General features: G+C 40.5%; 1 protein-coding gene across 2 annotated transcripts; it reads right to left on the bottom strand.

Annotated features, from left to right (window-relative positions):
* Nucleotides 1-27: 27 nt before the first annotated feature.
* Nucleotides 28-17,089, bottom strand: LOC141002204 (glycerol kinase-like). Of its 2 annotated transcripts, XM_073473428.1 has the most exons (20): nt 16,953-17,089; nt 13,987-14,060; nt 12,826-12,932; nt 12,593-12,670; nt 11,229-11,308; nt 10,874-11,011; nt 10,476-10,585; nt 10,126-10,192; nt 8,089-8,124; nt 7,525-7,592; nt 6,799-6,841; nt 6,624-6,704; nt 6,430-6,508; nt 6,204-6,300; nt 5,954-6,038; nt 5,348-5,468; nt 4,512-4,655; nt 4,298-4,384; nt 3,263-3,337; nt 28-2,007 (listed from the first exon to the last, which is right to left on the bottom strand). In XM_073473428.1, the coding sequence occupies exons 1-19, from the start codon at nt 17,004-17,006 to the stop codon at nt 3,264-3,266; spliced, it is 1,623 nt and encodes a 540-aa protein (XP_073329529.1). In that variant the 5' UTR covers nt 17,007-17,089; the 3' UTR covers nt 28-2,007; nt 3,263. The 2 variants fall into 2 exon arrangements, with proteins under 2 accessions (XP_073329529.1, XP_073329530.1); XM_073473429.1 differs by lacking the exon at nt 3,263-3,337 and having other exon boundaries at nt 1,905-2,007.
* Nucleotides 17,090-19,080: the final 1,991 nt, after the last annotated feature.

Below are 19,080 nucleotides of genomic sequence, written 5' to 3' on the forward strand. Positions count from 1 at the left end.
AATTACAATCACTTGATTCAAACCATGTGAGGTGCTGACGTCCTCATTTTTATTATATAACTTTCCATCATCATCACATTCATTGCAGCGTCGATACAGTCCTGCAGAGCGAAAGGACTCTTGCTTTACATCTCATCAAACAAAATAGACAAAAAACAGCTGGCAGGCATGCAGCAATTAATACAGTCACTAAATGTTCCCTTTAAATGATGGAAAATCTGAATAGAAATTTAACTTAAAGGTCCCATACTGTAGGAAGTGAGATTTCCATGTCTGTTTTCATTGTAAAGCAGGTCCAGGTGCTGTTAAATTACTGTGAAAGTTTCAAGGAGAGACGCACACAGCTCATACTCAGAAATGTTCCTTTAAACGAGCCTTAAAGTTTGTAGTTTCGGGGTTTTATTTCCTGGTTATACGCAAGGAATTTTAAAAAAGAAGAAAATGTCATTACGTCACTGAATCTCACTGTGGTGTCAGCTGTATTGTTGGTTCCTCCAGTTCGCTGTGTGATCAGTCTCATCAGTGATATTTGCTCAAAATCGTTAACCCTGGGTCTGAGCTGTGTTCATTTAATGTTCATCAGAAGTCATACGACGTAGATCCCATAGACTTCAATACAGCTGTCACCGCACCAAGAGTCCAAGATTCACTGACGTCATGACCCCTCGTTTTTATTTTCTATGAGCTGGCCCAGAAGTTAGCATCACCCTGGTTCCAACGGCAAAAAGTCTGAAGAAATTCTGTTGTGTTTTTAGGATTATTGAGGAAAATAATCACTGTGGCAAACAAGTTTTTGATTCTTACACATTTTGTTCAGCAGTATTATCTTCAGATGAACACCCCTTAGATCTTAAATGAAATCTCCGGAAGTAAAAGCCGCGACTTAGACGTCACCATCACTTAACTTCCTACTACGCTCTTCTACTCACACTGAAATATAAACTGATCAATGTACAAGTGGTAGAGATCGCTGTGATGATGTTTAATGTCCCCGACAACCTCTGTAGTCTCAGTTAGACACTTGTTAGCAACCCTTGTTTTTAACAAACGTAAATGCTCATAAAAAATTAAAAACGAACACAATATGGGACCTTTTAAGTTCGAAGTATCTTCATTCTGAATTTAAGTGAGCTCCTAGATTTTCATCAGTGAAGGTGTAAAACGGCTCGGATTTAAAAAATCTAATCTGAAAAATACAAATCTGTGTTCACAGGATCAACATGTTGCTTTGACTTGATGGATTAAATCTGACCAGTAATTATGAGCTTGAAAAAAAAAAAAGTCATAAAAATCACTTTCTAAAAACACTTTTCTTTCCCTTAAAACACTGCAACACTCCAACGATCATCCCTCCAGACACGACAAATAAAGTGCTGTTGAGAGCCTGCAGTGTCACTCCTCGATAATACAAAACCTTAAAAACATTTGTGTTTTTCCTGTCGATCCCAAAAAGTTTAAGCTCATGTAAAAATCCAGTACATTATTTCTTTTTGACTCAATATCTCATAAAACCTTTAAACTCGAAGGACAAAACACGTCTCCCTCCTCTAGTTCCTCAAAGAACAACCCAGAACAGACGCTGAGTTAGTCCCCGTCAACAACGCTATGTACAGAACAGACGGTTAAAAACAACAGTACAGTATCCGTTTTGTTACAGTGACGAGGTACGATAGTGCAACTCTTTACTTCAGACGAGGAACACCTGAACATCCCGTTGCACAAGTTGAAGCAGGCAAAATTCACAGTTTTTCAAGGATGGTTTCCCTTTTATGCGAAAAGGAAGACGACAGAAGTTCAATCAGAATTGGTTCCACTCCACAGGTCTTCTCTCTTCAGACCAGCTGGCACTTGAGGTTGATGATGAACTGTGTCACTACTGCTAACAAGGCTGCGCGTCTCACGTCACGCAGCCGCCAAGTCCCTCAGTCACCGTGAGCATGTTTCCTCTTCCAGTTTCGCTCCATAGTAGGCTTCCAATGTTCCCGTACCGAGATTACTGCTGGTGATCTGTGAGGCCAGACAAGATTATTTTATTATTGATAAACAGATTATTCTCAGACAGACAGACACAGTAAAGATAAATCCAAACACATTTTCTTTGAGAGTCGGTTAGTTCAACCCATGGGGATGGCTGCTCTGTCATGTAGCATCTAACCACTGTACTGGACTATTTACTGGTGTTCACAGGGCAGAATAAGAAAACTACTCAGTCAACAGGTCGCTTTGCAGGCACATCATTAAAGCATCTTATCGGCCTGCGTGCTGGAGGTTAGTTAGATGACAAATGGAGCCTGACCTGGTTTACCACAGATACATCGGCATCATGTTGCCTGATATGAACAGATATATGAACAGGACATCGTTCAGGAAAATATGTTTATAATTATTAAATTCCCCAATGAAGTTGACTTCTTCAGAACACTGTCATTTTGGACTTTTGATTAATTGTTAAATTGTAATATATCCAGCTCCATTAAAAAAAAAAATACATAAAATACCTGTCGCCTAAACCTAAAATAGGTCTAAGCAATAAAACTACTAGGTTAGATTTAGGGAATACAAATACTGAGTTAGGTTTTTGAAAAGATCGTGGTCTGGGTTAAATTAATAAATCAGCGTTCACGTAGCAATGAGCAGCAATGATCACCAAAAATAAAAATAATCTCTGTTTGACATTATAAGACAGACCAGACGCAAAACTCAGTCAGATGCAGGACGTCAGGCGTCACCCCAGTGCGAAATACCATGTTTTTAGGGAGTCCCATGAAGCTCCAGAAATGTTTGAAACTATGAAACTCATCCCAACTTCCCATCGACATAAGGGTGAGTAAGTAATGACTGTTCCTTTAACCTGCAGCTACACTAACGACAGAGCAACGGTCGGGAAAAGTGATGAATACAGCAACATGCAGACCCAACATAAACACGAGGGCAGGACCAGTACAGAGTTGATTCATTTCATAATAATCCGGGGGTGGATGGATGTTTGTCTCTTTCACATGTATTCAGCTGTTCAGTTGGTGTCTCGTGTAAACTGGTTCTTTGTTTATTCAGGAGGTAAAGTGGATCACTCCTCCTCAAAAAGCTGCTCAGTGAAAACATCTGTACTGTGAATGAAACCTCTGTGTTGGTCCAACCCTTCATCACACCGTGTTAGTGATGCCCAGAAATGAGACCGTGCCACAGTCAGCCCCGTCGCAACGTAAACATGTTAGTGCTGTAACTGTCACACGTGGCATGCAGCAGGAGTAAAACGTCGGACCTTAGGGGTCCGCTCTGATGGGGGGAGGGGTTGGAGGGACCCCCCAGGGGGAGCCGTTCATCTTCTTTCCTAAACCTGTCGTCAGCGGGGAAAGAAAGAGAGAATCCCAGATGGATCACAGTCAGACTCGTTTACAACTCCAGGTTCAGGAGACATTATGAAACACAGCAGAAACTAAATCCTGTGTGGTGTCACAGATTATATTTCCTAAAAACAACAGGTATCATTTGTTGGCTTAATGTGTGCATTTAATTAAATAAATACTAAACATTATCATTCTACTTTCAACCATCTTGTTCACTGTAAAAACAATCAATACAAGTTGTTTCTTGCTTGTAAAAAGATGAATATCTAAAACCAAGTGAAAACTGTTTTAAAACAATCTTTAAATCTCACTGAGATGTTACTTTCTAGGTGATTGTGTCTTAAATTCAGAGTAATGAGATATTTTGTCTTCAAAGTAGCAGATTATACTCGGTAAATCTGCGAGTTATTTTCTGATTTCAGTCACTGTTGATGTTTCAGCCAGACTTTATTCTGTAGTAACGTACAAGCGCCACAAGATGGCAGCAGCTACAGTTCAGTTTCTCTATGGGAATCTCAAGTACATCAGTTTTTCCCACAATGTGTTCCTGCAATTGTTTCACAATAAAAGCTTTGTCAAGAAATTAATGTCTACTGAAGTGCTAAGATGGCTTTTAATTTGAGACGTACAGGAAGTACTGACTTTGTATTAACAGCATAGTGGAGTAACTTTAACGGGGCAAACAGGAGCTGTTGTATTTTGTTTGAATGCCCTGTTGTGTTTTGTGCTTTTTATCATTTAGGTTTATATATTTGCATAAATATGTGAAAGTGTAATGATGAGAAATGTAAATGGTGTAAAAATGTAATGATTTTTTAAATTCTTACATTAAAAACTGTTGCAATTTCAAAATAAAGTAAATAAATGCTTCGGTGAATATTTGAGAAAATACGTTTGCTGGAATAACTAACCCTACATCTAAACATTTCCTAAACAAGACAAACATGTACCGTTTGAAGTGCAGCAGGGCTCTATGGTCTCCCAGTTCATGGCTCTCTGGACGGCTTTCTTCCAGCGAGCAAAGCGGAATTCACTCTCTGTGAAGAGGACAGACAGACAGACAGACAGACAGACAGACGGACAGACGGACAGACAGGTTAGTTGAGTAGCTAGAAAGTGGCTAAGAAGTGCATCACACTTTTCCTCTGGCTGTGTCTTCCTCACCGTCAGAGTTGATCTGAGGTTTAAATTTCTCTGATGTGACGTGCGGGAGGTGATCGGGGCTCAGGTCCCACACCTCCACCCCCTCTGCTGCCCCCGCGGCCATGGCTGCACCCAGAGCTGTGGTCTCAGGCATGGTGGGTCGCACTGGACCAACACGAGTCAGACGAAACACATAAAATAATAAAAATTAGAACAATCGCTCATATAAAAATGTCAAACCAGGCAAGTTAATCGTTCAAGTAGAAATGTTTCAGAGTGACAGATGATGGTTAAATTCTAGTTGATCCCTGAATTCATGTATTTTTATTTACATGTGTAAAATATTCATCCAGCAGCAGATGTATCTTGGTATCAACAAACATGGATGAAGCTGGACGTTGTGATGTCAGTTCAGGTTCGACTGATGATGCAACATTCATGGGTACATGGTTATGTACACACCAGTAAATCTGGGTTCTTGCCCGACTACTCTTGCACGTAAAAGTCAAGGTTCATGTTGTGTTTTCTTTATTTAAAATGGGACAAAAGTCAGACAGTCAAAAAGGTATAAAGTCCAGGTTCAGACTTGCGTCAATGCTTTACAGAGTTGTAAAGTTCAAAGTTGTTGTTTGAAGTGAAGTGACTCCATTCCTGCCGCCATAATGTTTCATTTAAAAGAGAACTCAATTGATTAGCATTACATTTCATTAATGTTGTCTGACTTATGCAGGTGTGTTATGAAGTTGTCAGTAAATTAAAATTTTAATAAATGTTTTCCCCTGCAACATTCTGAAAAGGTTTCGTCTGAACCGACTTATGAGCACATGCATATGCGTGTGCGTTATGAGTCTTCTTACCTACGGACATGCAGAGGATGTCGGCCTGCAGCTGCATCAGCAGCCTGTTGGACGTCATGCCTCCGTCCACCTGCAGCTGCGTCAGAGGAACGCCGCTGTCCAGGTTCATCGCCTCGAGGATCTGAATGAGACGAGCAATATGCCACTTAAACAACCCAGTGTCAGCCAATGGAAATTACATAAAACCCCAGCCTCCAGGGTCTTTTACACCAAACATGACTATAGTTGAAAAAGTTGCTGATATAAAGCTGGGCTTTGGTATTTTCAATCTCTTATTGAATTACAGGATTTTCACTAAGTTCCAACAATTGTAAAAATGAATTGTCAGTCAGACTCAGAGAGGAGTGTTTGAGATGATTCTTGTAAAAATCATGTTTATTTGGAAAGCTGCAGGCGGCTCACACAGCTAGCTTTATTTATTGTTTTGGACGCGTCCTCTTACCAAATAATGTCTACAGCTGATGTTCTGATCACAAAGCTAGCACATATAAAGCCACATTCAGGGTTTTTTTACGAGGTTGAAATGATCCAGAATCATCTTAGTACTTGTCATGACTTTTAGAAAAAAACTACATTAAGTTGGTTGAAGACGGAGACACTGCTCACCTCTCTGGTCTGGAAGCAGACGGCCTCGAGGGCAGCGAACGCCAAGTGGTTCCTGTTGGTGAACTGAGTGAGTCCACAGATAATGCTGCAAAATAAAGAAAATAGAGTCAAGACACGTCACAGTTACAATCAGGACTGCTGAAAACAACATGAAAACAAACATGTGTCATGTTATTACAGAGAACATTTCTCCTTTTGTCAAATAACATCTGATGGCTCAGACATTTGTTTTAACAGCTGACAGTCTCACCCTCTTGCACTGGGCTCCCAGTAGGGGGCATAAAGTCCGGAGAAAGCCGGCACAAAGTAACAGCCGTAAGACGAACCGGCTGCTGCTGCGAGTGTCTCTGAGAGAAGACGGAGAGAACAAAACAAGAAGAAGAGTTGTCAAACATAAATATCTTTTTTCCTACAGAACTAACACCGGCATTAATGAATCATGAATGTCAAATAAGATGTGGTAAGATGCTAAGTACCGATCTCTGAGGAGGACTGCACGATGCCCATGTTGTCCTTCAGCCACCGCACCACTGCCCCTGCGATGGCCACTGAACCCTGAGAGGAAAGACAACAGACTCAAATCACATCAGGTCAAAGTGACAATGATGGACATCACTGTAATGTAGAGGCGAGCTCAAAATGAGAGGGATCATTGAAATCTTTCACACACCTCCAGTGCATAGCAGGCAGGCTCCTCTTTCCCCATTTTGTAGGCGACTGTGGTCAGCAGGCCGTGGTCCGACATCACAGGCTGAGAGAGTCGGAAGAAAAACAGTGTGTGAAGGAACAGAACAGAAGATATTAGTGCAAATTATAAAAGTATTTCCTCAGGCCCAACATCTTACCTTTGTCCCTGTATGTCTGAGCAGGAAGCAACCGGTCCCATACCTTCAACACAACAACAAGACAGATTAGAGACCGGTGATTGAATTATTGATGACATTCCTCTTCAAGACTCAAAGAAGAAATAACAGCACTCACCTATAAGTCACTTTATGTCTGAATGACGGAGATAATCACAACTCTCTATTGTTATGTATGCCTCATTTGTTTTGGAAGTTGACTAAAGGAATGAAATAAGTAGGGGAAATATTCAACTCCTTGCTTTCCAATTCGATGAGATAAAAAACTTTAATCTGCACAACCTGCCTTACTATCTGTATTTTGGGGGTTTCCTACAACAGCTTTCCTCTAAGGATCTTGACACTTCAGTCCCACAATCTTCATTAAAACGATTTTGAAATAAGAAGTGAGACACATAGTGATGAAATGATGGAAGCTGGAAAATAAAGCTAGTTTGAGTCAACGTGACTCAGTTGTTTAAAAGATTGGTTTTGAAAATTCTTGTTACGTTAGTACATGCACGTAAACTAGCATGTGACATAATCCTGTGACTTATGAGTCACATTTTAGCTGCTTTTTACTGGAAATAGTTGTGAGCACTGATGATGCTCCACATGCATCAAACAGTCTTTAATGTTGACATCTTGTTTCAGCAATATAAATGCAGAATGCTGAAAGAAGTAGATGAAAAACAAAACCATTCCACAATGAATGGACAAGTGACTTACGTGTTTTTGGCCTGGCCTTCCTTGAAGCACATCTGACCAACCAGGGCAGCCGACTGGTCACCAAGACACTGACGGAGACAAGCTCACAGTTAGACGGCCATGATAGTCTATGTATGTATTTATATACACCAAGTGTCTCACAAACCAACAGAATCAAGCTCTGTCCTGAAACAAAAAATTATAACATGAGCAGCACATTTTTAAGTGTGAATATCACTACAAATTATATAAAATTAGATTAGCAACTACTGAATAAACAAACAATATAGGGGAATAAGATTCAAACTGAAAAATACAGCCAGTAAAACTAAAAATCTGAACTATAATAAGATAGACGAAGCAGTTGTGAGGTAAGCGTTAAATTAATTTGAGTGTATTAACCTCTGAAGATCAGTTTCATGTTACTTGACGTGATATATCTGTGACAGGCTAATATTGGCCTCGGCAAAGTATCATGAGGCGCTAGTGGAAACGTCTGGAGGAAAGCCACATGTAACACACACCAGCGCAGCACACCGTCGACGTCAACACTGATGAAAGACAGACGTCACTGTTCACACTTACCCCAGAGATCGGAACGCCTGTCAGAGAGCTGGATTTCTGTAAAAAAATACAGAAACACAAGTTTAGTGTTTGGATAAATGAATTTAAAAATCTCATGTAAGAAGAAAATATGTAATAATATAAGAATATAATATCATGTCACAGTAATCTATATGAGCCGCAATTACATAATTCAGCACGTAATCAGTTCAAATCAGGGCATAACGTTTTACTACCTAATAAGGAACTGATTATTATTGATCTTATCAGTTTAACAGCTGCAACACCTTTGCATGTTGCCAGTTAAACACCAGCGCTGCAGAACGTTTGTTTACATGCGTGTCTGTGGTTGAATCCAAAGAAGATAAGGGCCCTTTTCCACGACAATGTGCTATTGCAAACATCTGGATAACACTGTACACTAAAGCAAGAGATAGCATCTTTTCTAGTGTTACTATTTCATTTATTTTGTTATGAGAAAGGCTGCTTTAGTGTGTGAAAAATGTGTTTTCCAAAATGGACAGGCTGTCTTTTAAAATTGTAGGTTAGGGAGGATGTGCGTCCAACAGTAAATGACAGGTTAAAACAAAGAGGTGGAATAAACATCTGAAAAATGTGGAAAACAAACAAAGCTGTCACTTTGGACTGCAGGGCAAAGTGCACGTTGAATTAAAAGGATTAACAGTAACATGGAAGAGCAGGTCAACAGATAAGATACGAGCACAGACATTTGTATCCTCAACACACACACACACACACACACACACACACACACACACACACACGAGGAAATGTTACCGTTATGTAAATGACAGATCATTACTGTTTAAAATCAATATAATTGAAAGCTGTGTTATGGAATCATCCGCAGGAACAGCCTCTGTGGCTGTTAGTGTGACTAACACAGGATCATCTCATCAGGTCATTAATCAGAGTCAGAAAACAACTTTATTTAATTAGAAGGAACGGTTCACCCAAAAATAAATTCAGTCATTGTCTGCTCTCCCCCCATGCTGATGGAAAGTTTCCACCAAGTCCACAAAACATTTCTGGAGCTTCACATCAAAACAGTTGCAGCATTCTGAAGAAGCGAAGAGGCTGGGGACTGGGGAAAGAAATCATAAAATGGCTTCATACATACATACATACAGGAGCCCAAAGATCCCAAATTGATTTTTACACCCTTTTTAAAGCCAAAATCTTCACTGTAGCTGCTGAGCTAAAAGCATTAGCATGAGCTCAACTGAGCTGGGGATCTGAGGGCTTCTGGAGACTTGGATCACACAGGACGAGCTGTCTGGAGCCATTTTATGTTACTTTAAGGTTGCTTTTTAATGTTTTAAAACAAGTCCCCACCTACTTTGGTTGTTTAGGAGAATGCTGCAACACTGTTTTGCTGTGAAGCTCCAGAAATGTTTTGTGGACTACGAAACTTAAACGTCTTTCAATCAGCATGGAGGGGGAGGAGATAGTGACTGAATTATGTTCCTTTAAATGAAAATTACATCGTTATCCATGAATCCAGAATCCAACAGGGAAATACTATGTAGACACATGTTCCCTGGAGAGTGTGAAATGACGGTAAACACCAAATATTTCTGTATGTGTGTGAACAAATAAAACATACAAAGAGGGAGAGAATGAGTCCTTTCTTTACAAGTACAGTCTGAACCATCTTTATGCACATATGAAGGACGTCGTCTTCTCTGATATCAACATGAATTTCTAAGCTTCCTTTCATTTGAAATACGGACTCTGTCAATAATATTCAAGCTGGAATTCTTTTACTACTTCACTTGAAACACTATCGGCACATTATCTCATATTCTGATGAGTTACACACTGTTATCTTATCAAGCTCTATGGTCATTACAGTGATTAAAGGGCTTCATGAGAGCATTCTGCAGAATATTTTATGATTATAGTTTAGTCTAAATTTAGAGGGATTTACAGCCCTTGAATGAGTTGGAAAACAGAATTAGGTCAGGTCCTATCAGGTCCATCTCACAACACACACACAGGCTCACAGAACAGACAGTGAAGGTTATCTGAGCTCACCATACAGCCGTAGATTTCAGACGAGCTTCTGACTTTAGGGAGGATTTCCATCGGGACGTCAAAGTACCTGCAAGAAGCACGACAGCAACCAGTCACAGGAATGCAGGTTTATAATGCACCAAACACGATGCATCTTGGGAGTGATTTCACTGCAAGCAAGTGCAGGAATCATACAGTTTTTTAAACATACTACAAGATATTTTTAACTGGTTAAGATCCCTCTGCATGACCTATGTCAAAAGCACTTTCAAGACCGGCTGCACCACTGCAAGAAACATCAGCTAGAAGACATTACAGACAGGCTGACAGACATAAGCTGAAGGTCATATATGTAACTCTGTTGGGTTTACCTGCAGAGCTCAGGATCCCAGTCCATGGTGTGAATGTTGAAGAGCATGGTGCGACTGGCGTTGGAGACGTCTGTGCAGTGGATGCCTCCGTTCCTGCCTCCCGTCAGGCACTAAAGTAAATAACACATGTATTACAAGTGTGCATCAGATGTTGTAGACTCTGGAAACGTATAATTTTTTCCTCTATAGCTTGATTTTAAAAGAGCTGCCATATCAAGAAAAGCACAGCGTCTTCTCTTGTGTACTTTGACTCACAGGAAACCAAATTTTCCAGCTTGTAAACAGACTTCACTCAGCACAGCTAAGCAAGTACAAGACTCACTTTAAGAGTGATTTGTTTTCTTAACCTTCGGTCTCGGCGGTCAGATCCACAGTTTCAGCCTTTGAGCGGCTCTTACCCAGATGATCCAGGAGTCCACGGTCCCAAACATGGCACGCTCGCTCAGCACCGCCTGTCGCACTTCGTCCACGTTGTCCAACAGCCAGCGGAGCTTCACTGCGCTGAAGTAGGTGCTGATGGGAAGGCCCGTTTTGTGCTGGAGATAAACAGTAGAAACACAGATCAGAGAGAATCACTCAGACTTCTGTTCTGAAGTAAAGCACTACTAAGTGACCTACATATATGAAAGATGTTCAATAATTCAGAGTTAAAGGATTACATCATCCACTGATCTACATTCAGATTATTCTGTTAATGTTTCTGGAGTTTGTGATCCATTATAAAATTAAAGATGTCTTGTGGCTATCTCTCACCTTGAGGTGGTTCTTGTTTTGGCCCGGAGCTTTGTTAATGAGTCTCTCCACTGTTGACTGTGTGCGCAGGTCCAGCCAAACTACAGACAAAGCAAACCTTAGACACAGGAACCAAACCGTGCTAAATTAGACAGAAACATCATCAATACTGCAGTTCTGCCGCAAAAGACCGACTCTGAAACCCTTTTGGCGTTTAACTCCATAAAACAACTTGTACTTCGTGTCACAGGTTGCATGTCTCTGCGTTGATGATGATTGTAATGATTATTAGGAGTGTTAAGAGGTGAAACTTCCCATTAAAACATCAAGAAAAAAAGTATTTTCTATTAATTTTTAATAATGACAAAGTACAGATGAACATTGAGAAGCAACATTTTGATTTCGGGACAGTTTACATTCATTTTCAGCCATTTTAAATTGTTTTTCAAGATAGTGTTGAAGTTATTCTGGAATCCTGAGATTTAAATATTAAGACTGAACTTAATTAAGCTATTTTATTCATTTCCATTCTCTGAGACCTGAAGCTAATGAAAATAACTGATCATTAATAATTATCTTAGATGGTATTTCACCACAACATCCAACAGAAGCTACAGCCTGAAGCTAGAGAGCTTCCAGGAACCAGCAGCACCAGTTTATGTGAAACTCACAGAGTGACAGCTTTTGCCTGACAGACTTATGACATCAGAATCATTTGAAAGATTTGTATCACTTGCAGATGAACCAGCCTTTCAAACTGAACCTTATGACCTTCGGGGGAGTGAATGAAAGCTTCTCTTTACACACAGGCCTCGAGTGGGTGGTGTCTGCATGTGCTCAGCTCCTACGCTGAATCCCCACCACATGGGACGGTGGGTGGTGGAGCAGGGACAGACGTGAAACCGGACACTGTAGTCTGATGCAACCTAGTCATGCGCTGTGCCGTTTCCCAGATGACATAATCTCCTCATTTGCTCAATGTAAGATGTTTCAGCCAAGACGTTGGGAGTGTTAAGTGTGGTTGTAACACAGGAGTTGCAGCAAAGGCAATCTTTACAGAAAAGATGAAGAGATGAAGCTGTTTGTTTGGATTGAGTTGGAAAAAGTTCATCTAAGCTATTAAGACCAGGTGCGACATGAGCGCGTGTTTGATGATGTGACTGAAGAAATGCATTGTGATTCATGACTGAACATTGGAGCAAAGGCAATAGTTCCCAATTAAAGCCACTCTTAAGCTCTTAAATGGTTTTTATTTCAAGTTTCTATCTGCTGAGAGGCTGAGAAATACAGGTTTTAGTGAACATGTCAGGGTTTTGGGGGTCTGAAGGGACACGTGTGATATGTGCACAGTGATACTTGTTCACTGAGATGTATGATGAACCCACCAATGGCGTTGTAGAGCGGCTCTCCCGTCTCTTTGTCCCAAACCAGGGTCGTCTCTCTCTGATTGGTCACACCCACCGCTGAGAGAAAAGCAACAACATAAATGTCAATAAAGCCTCCACTTTCCACCCATTCCTCTCGGTTAGGTGTGGCTAATGGTCAGTTTCTGTTCTCTTGGAGGTGTGGTTAGCATATCTCCAACCCACGGTGTCACAAAAACAGTCTCCCCTCCCACCTTTTATGTTGGCGATGTCGATGTTGAGCTGATGGAGTTTCTCACAAGTCCTCTCAATGCACTCGTACACAGACTGTATGATCTCCTTGGGGTCCTCCTCCACCCAGCTGATTGAAACACACATGTCAGAGACACAAAGATGTAAATAAACCCATTAACACATCCTGTAGTTCCTGTGTGTGACTGCTGCTGCACTTTCTACCCGTTACCTATCACAAGGCTGCACTGGGTTACAGGGTTACAGGGTAAAAAGTCTTTCACAAAAACCAAATAGAGGAAACTGTTATGATAGTTCAAAGTCTTACAATAAGCACACAGCAGCTATTCTGGCTGATGTAACCTTGCAACATGACTTCAGCTGATACCTGGCAGCTTCAGGATATGTTTTTTTTTTGTTCGTTACAAAACATGGGGAAAATATTGAACATTGTGAGATGTTAAGGGCCCAATTTACAAGCCATATCTCATATTTACACAAACTTTAATGTTTCCAAACTGGACTACAACAGATTGGACGCAATATATACAGCAGTAGGAGTCGACCGATGTGGCCTTTTCAAGGCCGATACTGATTATTAGAAATCAAGAAGACTGAAAATAGAATACCGGACCAGATAATCAGCCATCAGATAATCAGTCAACCGTTATACAGCTAATACAGTACAATCAGGATATGTAAAAACCAAGCCAGCTATTGTGCGTACAATAAAAGCAGAGCTGGACCTTAGACTCAATTTTGTTATGCGTGTCAAATAAAGTAAGTGGTTAATCTAAAATGCAGTTAAATTGTAACCTCAGTAACACAGTTAACATTCGAAGGAAAAGCAGAAGGCACAGTTGTCACAATCTGCAACTCGTTTCTTTTCAAATTAAATGCAAAGTTTAACAAAGAGTTTAAATATTTAACCTCAAAGTAGGAATGTATACATCCAGTGGTGTCTGTACAACCAGTTATAGCAGGAGAATGTGGTTCTGTTGGTTTGAAGAGTTTCTTAGCAGCTGCATCTGAGACTATTGTGTTATTATGAAGTAGAGCTGCAACAGTGCAACATTAACTATTGTACTGTCACTATTATCTGGCATTTTTTAAACAAACAATTAATTGAAAAGTAACTGGCAGATCAATGTAATGAAAATAATTCATTAGTTGAAGGAACTCACCCCTCTTTGGGGAAACTCTGGTTGATCTCCACTTGGTGGTGACTCAACATTTCGGCTGTTTTTGCGTTGAACACCTGTGGAGAAATTGAATTAATGAGAGACCAAGAATAGAGATAAACAAGGTTGTCAAGAGTATCAATACTTCAATACATTTTCAGTACCACAAGGGCTGCAGAGTTAGTGGAAATATCATCGAGTATTCAAATCACAGATGCTGCAATTTTTTGATCAAGGTGAAATGTGGAACAAAACTGAACTGAACTGAAAAAGCATTTCTATTAATCGTGACGCAAATCGTGCAGCCCTGGATACTATGTGTTTATAACGATACGATCTCTATTAATTATACATTCAATAGTATTGAAGGTACAGAAGATACTATAAAAAAACAGATCTACAATCAGGGGGTTACATTTTTTTTTAACAAGAAAGAAAAAGTTATCCCATTTTGTCGTTTTTGTCTTTTTGTTGTGGTATCGAAAGATCTAATGAAGTTTAAAATTCTGGGATTGTTACATTCTTAGAAATAAAACCCAGGATAAAGAGAAGTGCTTGTTTTAAAGGGTTGAAGTCTTTCTGGCACAATACAGGACTACTCCCTGTTACAGAGGAGGACAGATTTAACACGAGGCAGCATATTAGATGTAACCTACACAGTCAGACAGAAGTCAGCATTTCTTCTAACGAGCTAATAGGATAAAGCTCTGTGCAGCCTCCTGTGAGCAGCACTACAGGCCTACAACTCAGCCTCACACTCAAGGTTGCCAGGTTATATGAATTCAACACAGAAATACACCACACTGGGAAAAACTGGGAAACATTAACCCTGAAGAACATATGACACACAAGCAGCTTTGAGCTTTGGTGCAACCTTGAACTCTTCAAACTTTACGACAGCTGCAGAAACTGGGCAGACACACAGATACACCCAGGCCACAGGTCGACCTCGCTGACACCGAGAGGAAAGAGGTAACATTCAGTTGAAGTCACACAGTTGGACAGCAAACAGGAAAATCATCACCCTATCATAGAAGGAATGACCGGAGTGTGACTGGACAAGCTGAAGTAGGACGTCAGAGTCCATTAATCACTGACACGTTTTGACAACAAATCTGACGTGTATGTGTCCCTGGATGTGTATTTTGGCACGGAAAGCAAATTATCTCCAAATTTCAGCAAATGACTGAAACTATCAGACTGGAAAGGAGACACAACATGATTTCAGACCACAGTTTACAGACATCACCTCACAGGCCTCCAACATTAACAGTCTGCAGACATGGCTGGCAGCAGGTGCAGATACAGGAAGTGGTCTGAACACAATACACCAAGACAAATACCCGACGACAAACACAACCTCTGAACTTGTATCTACATTGTTTTACAGGTCTGCAAGAAGCTGATGGAGACATCTAATGCATACAAAATATCTCAAAGTATAAATGTTTGTTTCCAGGGTATTCACATGGGTTAGATCATGAAGACTTTTAATCAGAATATAGGGAACAGTAACGTCTTCATTTCACAACAATGTTTCAATGAAAGAAGGACTTAATCATCATCATTATATACGGGTAGAGACATGTGACATGTTTGTGTATTGGCGCTTGGGACCAGCAACGCATCTCATAAACAACCTTCCAGGTTAAAGTTTAACCTCGGGTTGAAATGACCTCGTCTGTGCTTTACCTAAAGTCGTCAGATCAGCATTCAGTCAGGGACCTCACAGAGGGTCAAAGGCCCTTTGGAAAGAACTGGTCACTAATTAAGAAAACATCCACAGCAAAGTTGTAGCACCCGTGTGCTGTGGATAACCACATTGAGCCACATACATTTAACATATACTCTAAACCACGATGAGAGGGTTGGTTGTGGATGTAAAACACCTCAACATTAGTTTTGAATCAGTCCCTGTGCTCTCAGTTAATCAAATGACATCACAAAATATTTACCAGATCTAATCAGGAATCAATGATCCTCTGTCTGCGCCTTAGAAATCTAACAACAAGTGAAACTTTTATCTCCACAGAGCTCCAAACAGCTGTAATCAGTGCCAAGTCTGGAGCTTCCAGCTGACCTACTTGAGAAAGCCCAATTTCATTCACAGAGGGTCAGTAAACAGGATTCATTTTGTCCCAACAGCGAAAAACATGACGACAAATGACAAAAACTGGTGGGTTTCCACAAGGAAGTCTCTTTGCTGGTTAACAGTGTGAACAGTGAACAGTTAACAGTGTGAATAAAACAAAACAGAGGGACATTTTAAACTAAAACTGTGACGAATTTTGTAAAACAGGTTGAGTGAGTGAGCTTTAAAATAGATCGGGCTGGGCAGTACATCAACTTTTTAAGATATATTGATATAGTTATCAATATGAGGTATAGGATTAGACAATACCATTTGTATCAACATAGTTTGGTGTTGCACTACATAACCGGTTTCTTCTGGAAAGCCAGGCCAGTTTGCATGGGTTTGATACCCATATAGGAAGAAATTATATATTGTGCATTTAAAACTGAAATTTTGACCCACTGCGAAGAACATATCGATATATATATGTATATATATGTTGTGTATCACCATTCAATCAAGCAAATATAATGCTATCATCCAATATTTCTTTGCGTTTAACCTGAGCAATGTGCTAATTTACCAGCAGGGGCGCAAAGAGGACACTGAGTTTCTGTGTTTATACTTTAAATAGCTCAGCTAATGTCTTTTATTTGTGGTTAAAGAGATAAAATTAAAAAGCTGCTAGCTTAAACAGAATGACAACACACGGGGGGCTGCCCTTGTAAGTTAGCATACAGGCTAATTAAATCAACATTAGCGCCATTTTCTTTTACAAAGTTTTAATGAGCACTTGTAAGAAGTTTTAATCAGTCGTTCGTCAGAAGTTGTGTTTTTAAATAAGCAAACAAATGTCGAAGTAAAGACATTTCACCGACTCGACCACGTCACTCACCAGAAACCTCGTCGAGCTCGTGCCCTGGTCGATCGCAGCCACCAGCGGATCCATCTTTGTACTTTTCAGAACGACACTCAGAACCAGACGCTGAACCGGACCGGCTGTCGGCTCTGGACCGAGCTGTGATCCTCAAATCGACTCGGTTTCTTTTTCTTTCTTTTTTTTTAAATGCCAGCAACTGCTCCGCGCGAGGGGTCGGTCGGCTGGGCGGGCTGACCGTCGCGAGCGCGTCGGGGGATGTACCGGAACCGGCCGGCGCTGACGACGACGCGATTGGCTGAGCGTCAGAGGGCGTGGGTCACACGCTGACCAATCAGAGCTGGGGGCACGTTGTGCGGAGGTCCAATGGAATGAGAAAGAATGCTGCATTCAGGTGCTCCTCGGATTGGCCCCGCTTTCCGAGGTGGGAAGTCGTCCTTTCTCCGGAATGTGGAAACAACGTGGACGTTAGAAAGAAGTTGTTTTAGATTTTATCGCTCAGACATTTTAAACAACACGTTGACAGCCGTTTCCGGTATTTGAGTGACAAGTGTACCAACAGTTTCTCAACTCTCCCAATTGTTGTTGTTCCAACTTGAGTGGGCATTCATGTGAATTTTCCTAGTCGGAAAAACTTTTTTTGCGATAATTCCGACAGCACGTGAACGCACAGAAATACATCCATCCATAAAGCATAATTTGCTCTGTGTACTTATTAAAACAAAAACAACAACAAACAATATAAGTGGAACAAACTGTGTGTATGTAAGGAACTTAAAGTAGAGATAATAAAAGATAAATACATAAAAAAAATATTCAGAAGATTTATTAAGATGAGGGATTTAAAGGTACAACATGCAATTATCACTGAAAACATAAAAAAATGAACAAATTATTAACAGAACTTGCAGAAATAAAATGTTTTAGTTTATTATGTCTATGAATTGTATTGCAGAGATATCTACTGAAGTTAGCCTGCTAAACAGCTAGCCCGTCCTGGTCCAAAGCTCCTGTGGTAGCAGTGTAAACACAACACTCCCCTGGTCCTTGAACCACCAGTCAGGACCACTAGCTGCATGGCTAACTGAGCTAACTAGCTATCAGCAGCTACAGGTAACAGCAGTTAGCGGTGATACTGTGGTAATATGCTACCCCCTGTGTTTTGAGTATGAACATATTACACCTTCAAGTGGCAATTTCATCTCTGTAAGGTAGTAACTTGCAAACAATGCAGGTAATTACATATTTTCCTCGTAACAAATTGGAGGTAGAGTAATTTAGAGGAATTAGTGCATGGAGACTTGACAGGGGGAACAGTATCTGACAGTCACCCTGCTATAATGGACACATTTAGGCATAGCTGGCTGAAAAACACAAGATTTACATGTGAATTTTACAGATGTGTGTGTTCCTCTCATATTAGAAACCAGGGGGAGCCGTCTCTGACAGTCATACTGTATTTTCAGCTGTCAGGAAGCGTTCCCTGCTGTAAATGAGGTGGTTTAAAGACAAATATACAACCTAATGAAATGTATGATGAGTTTTTAGTCTACAATTACTTTAGACTTCCTCTCAGCGCTGTGAAAGTGTACTCGTTGGGACAGAAAACCATCATAGCTCAGCAGCTGTTGCAGCAGCAGCAGCTCTCATTCGCTCAGACGGGTGTCAGACGGGACGGACAGCCTAAAAATAGCATTAATCTTTATTTGGCTTTGAGGAGTCTCTCTTAACTACACAGAGCTGTCGAGGCAGACTGATGATCCACTCACTGCTAATTATCATGATCAGAAGGCTACAGGGGAAACTGATAGCCCCCCCCTTAATCAAATGCTCCTTTTTCTTTTTCAGAAGAAAAAATGGCACCCGAAGGCCACACACCTTGCTCACCCTTGTCCCCCTGAGGAACAACAACAGCCCCCCATCAAGCTGAAACACAACATTGGTTCTTTCTGTCCATTTTTGAGAAGATATATTTGGGCTTCTTGCACAAGCTAATCAAAATTTCACTTGATTGAATCAAACATGTCTTTATCTGACAATGAAGATGAAAAAGAAGAAGAAATAAAGAAGAGCTGAAAATGAAGCCAGTTTTGATCAATATTCCTGATTAGTTTGTTTCATCAAATGTTTACATTTTAATTATTTC

This window comes from Pagrus major, chromosome 9, assembly GCF_040436345.1.
Source record: "Pagrus major chromosome 9, Pma_NU_1.0".
Classification (NCBI taxonomy): domain Eukaryota; kingdom Metazoa; phylum Chordata; class Actinopteri; order Spariformes; family Sparidae; genus Pagrus; species Pagrus major.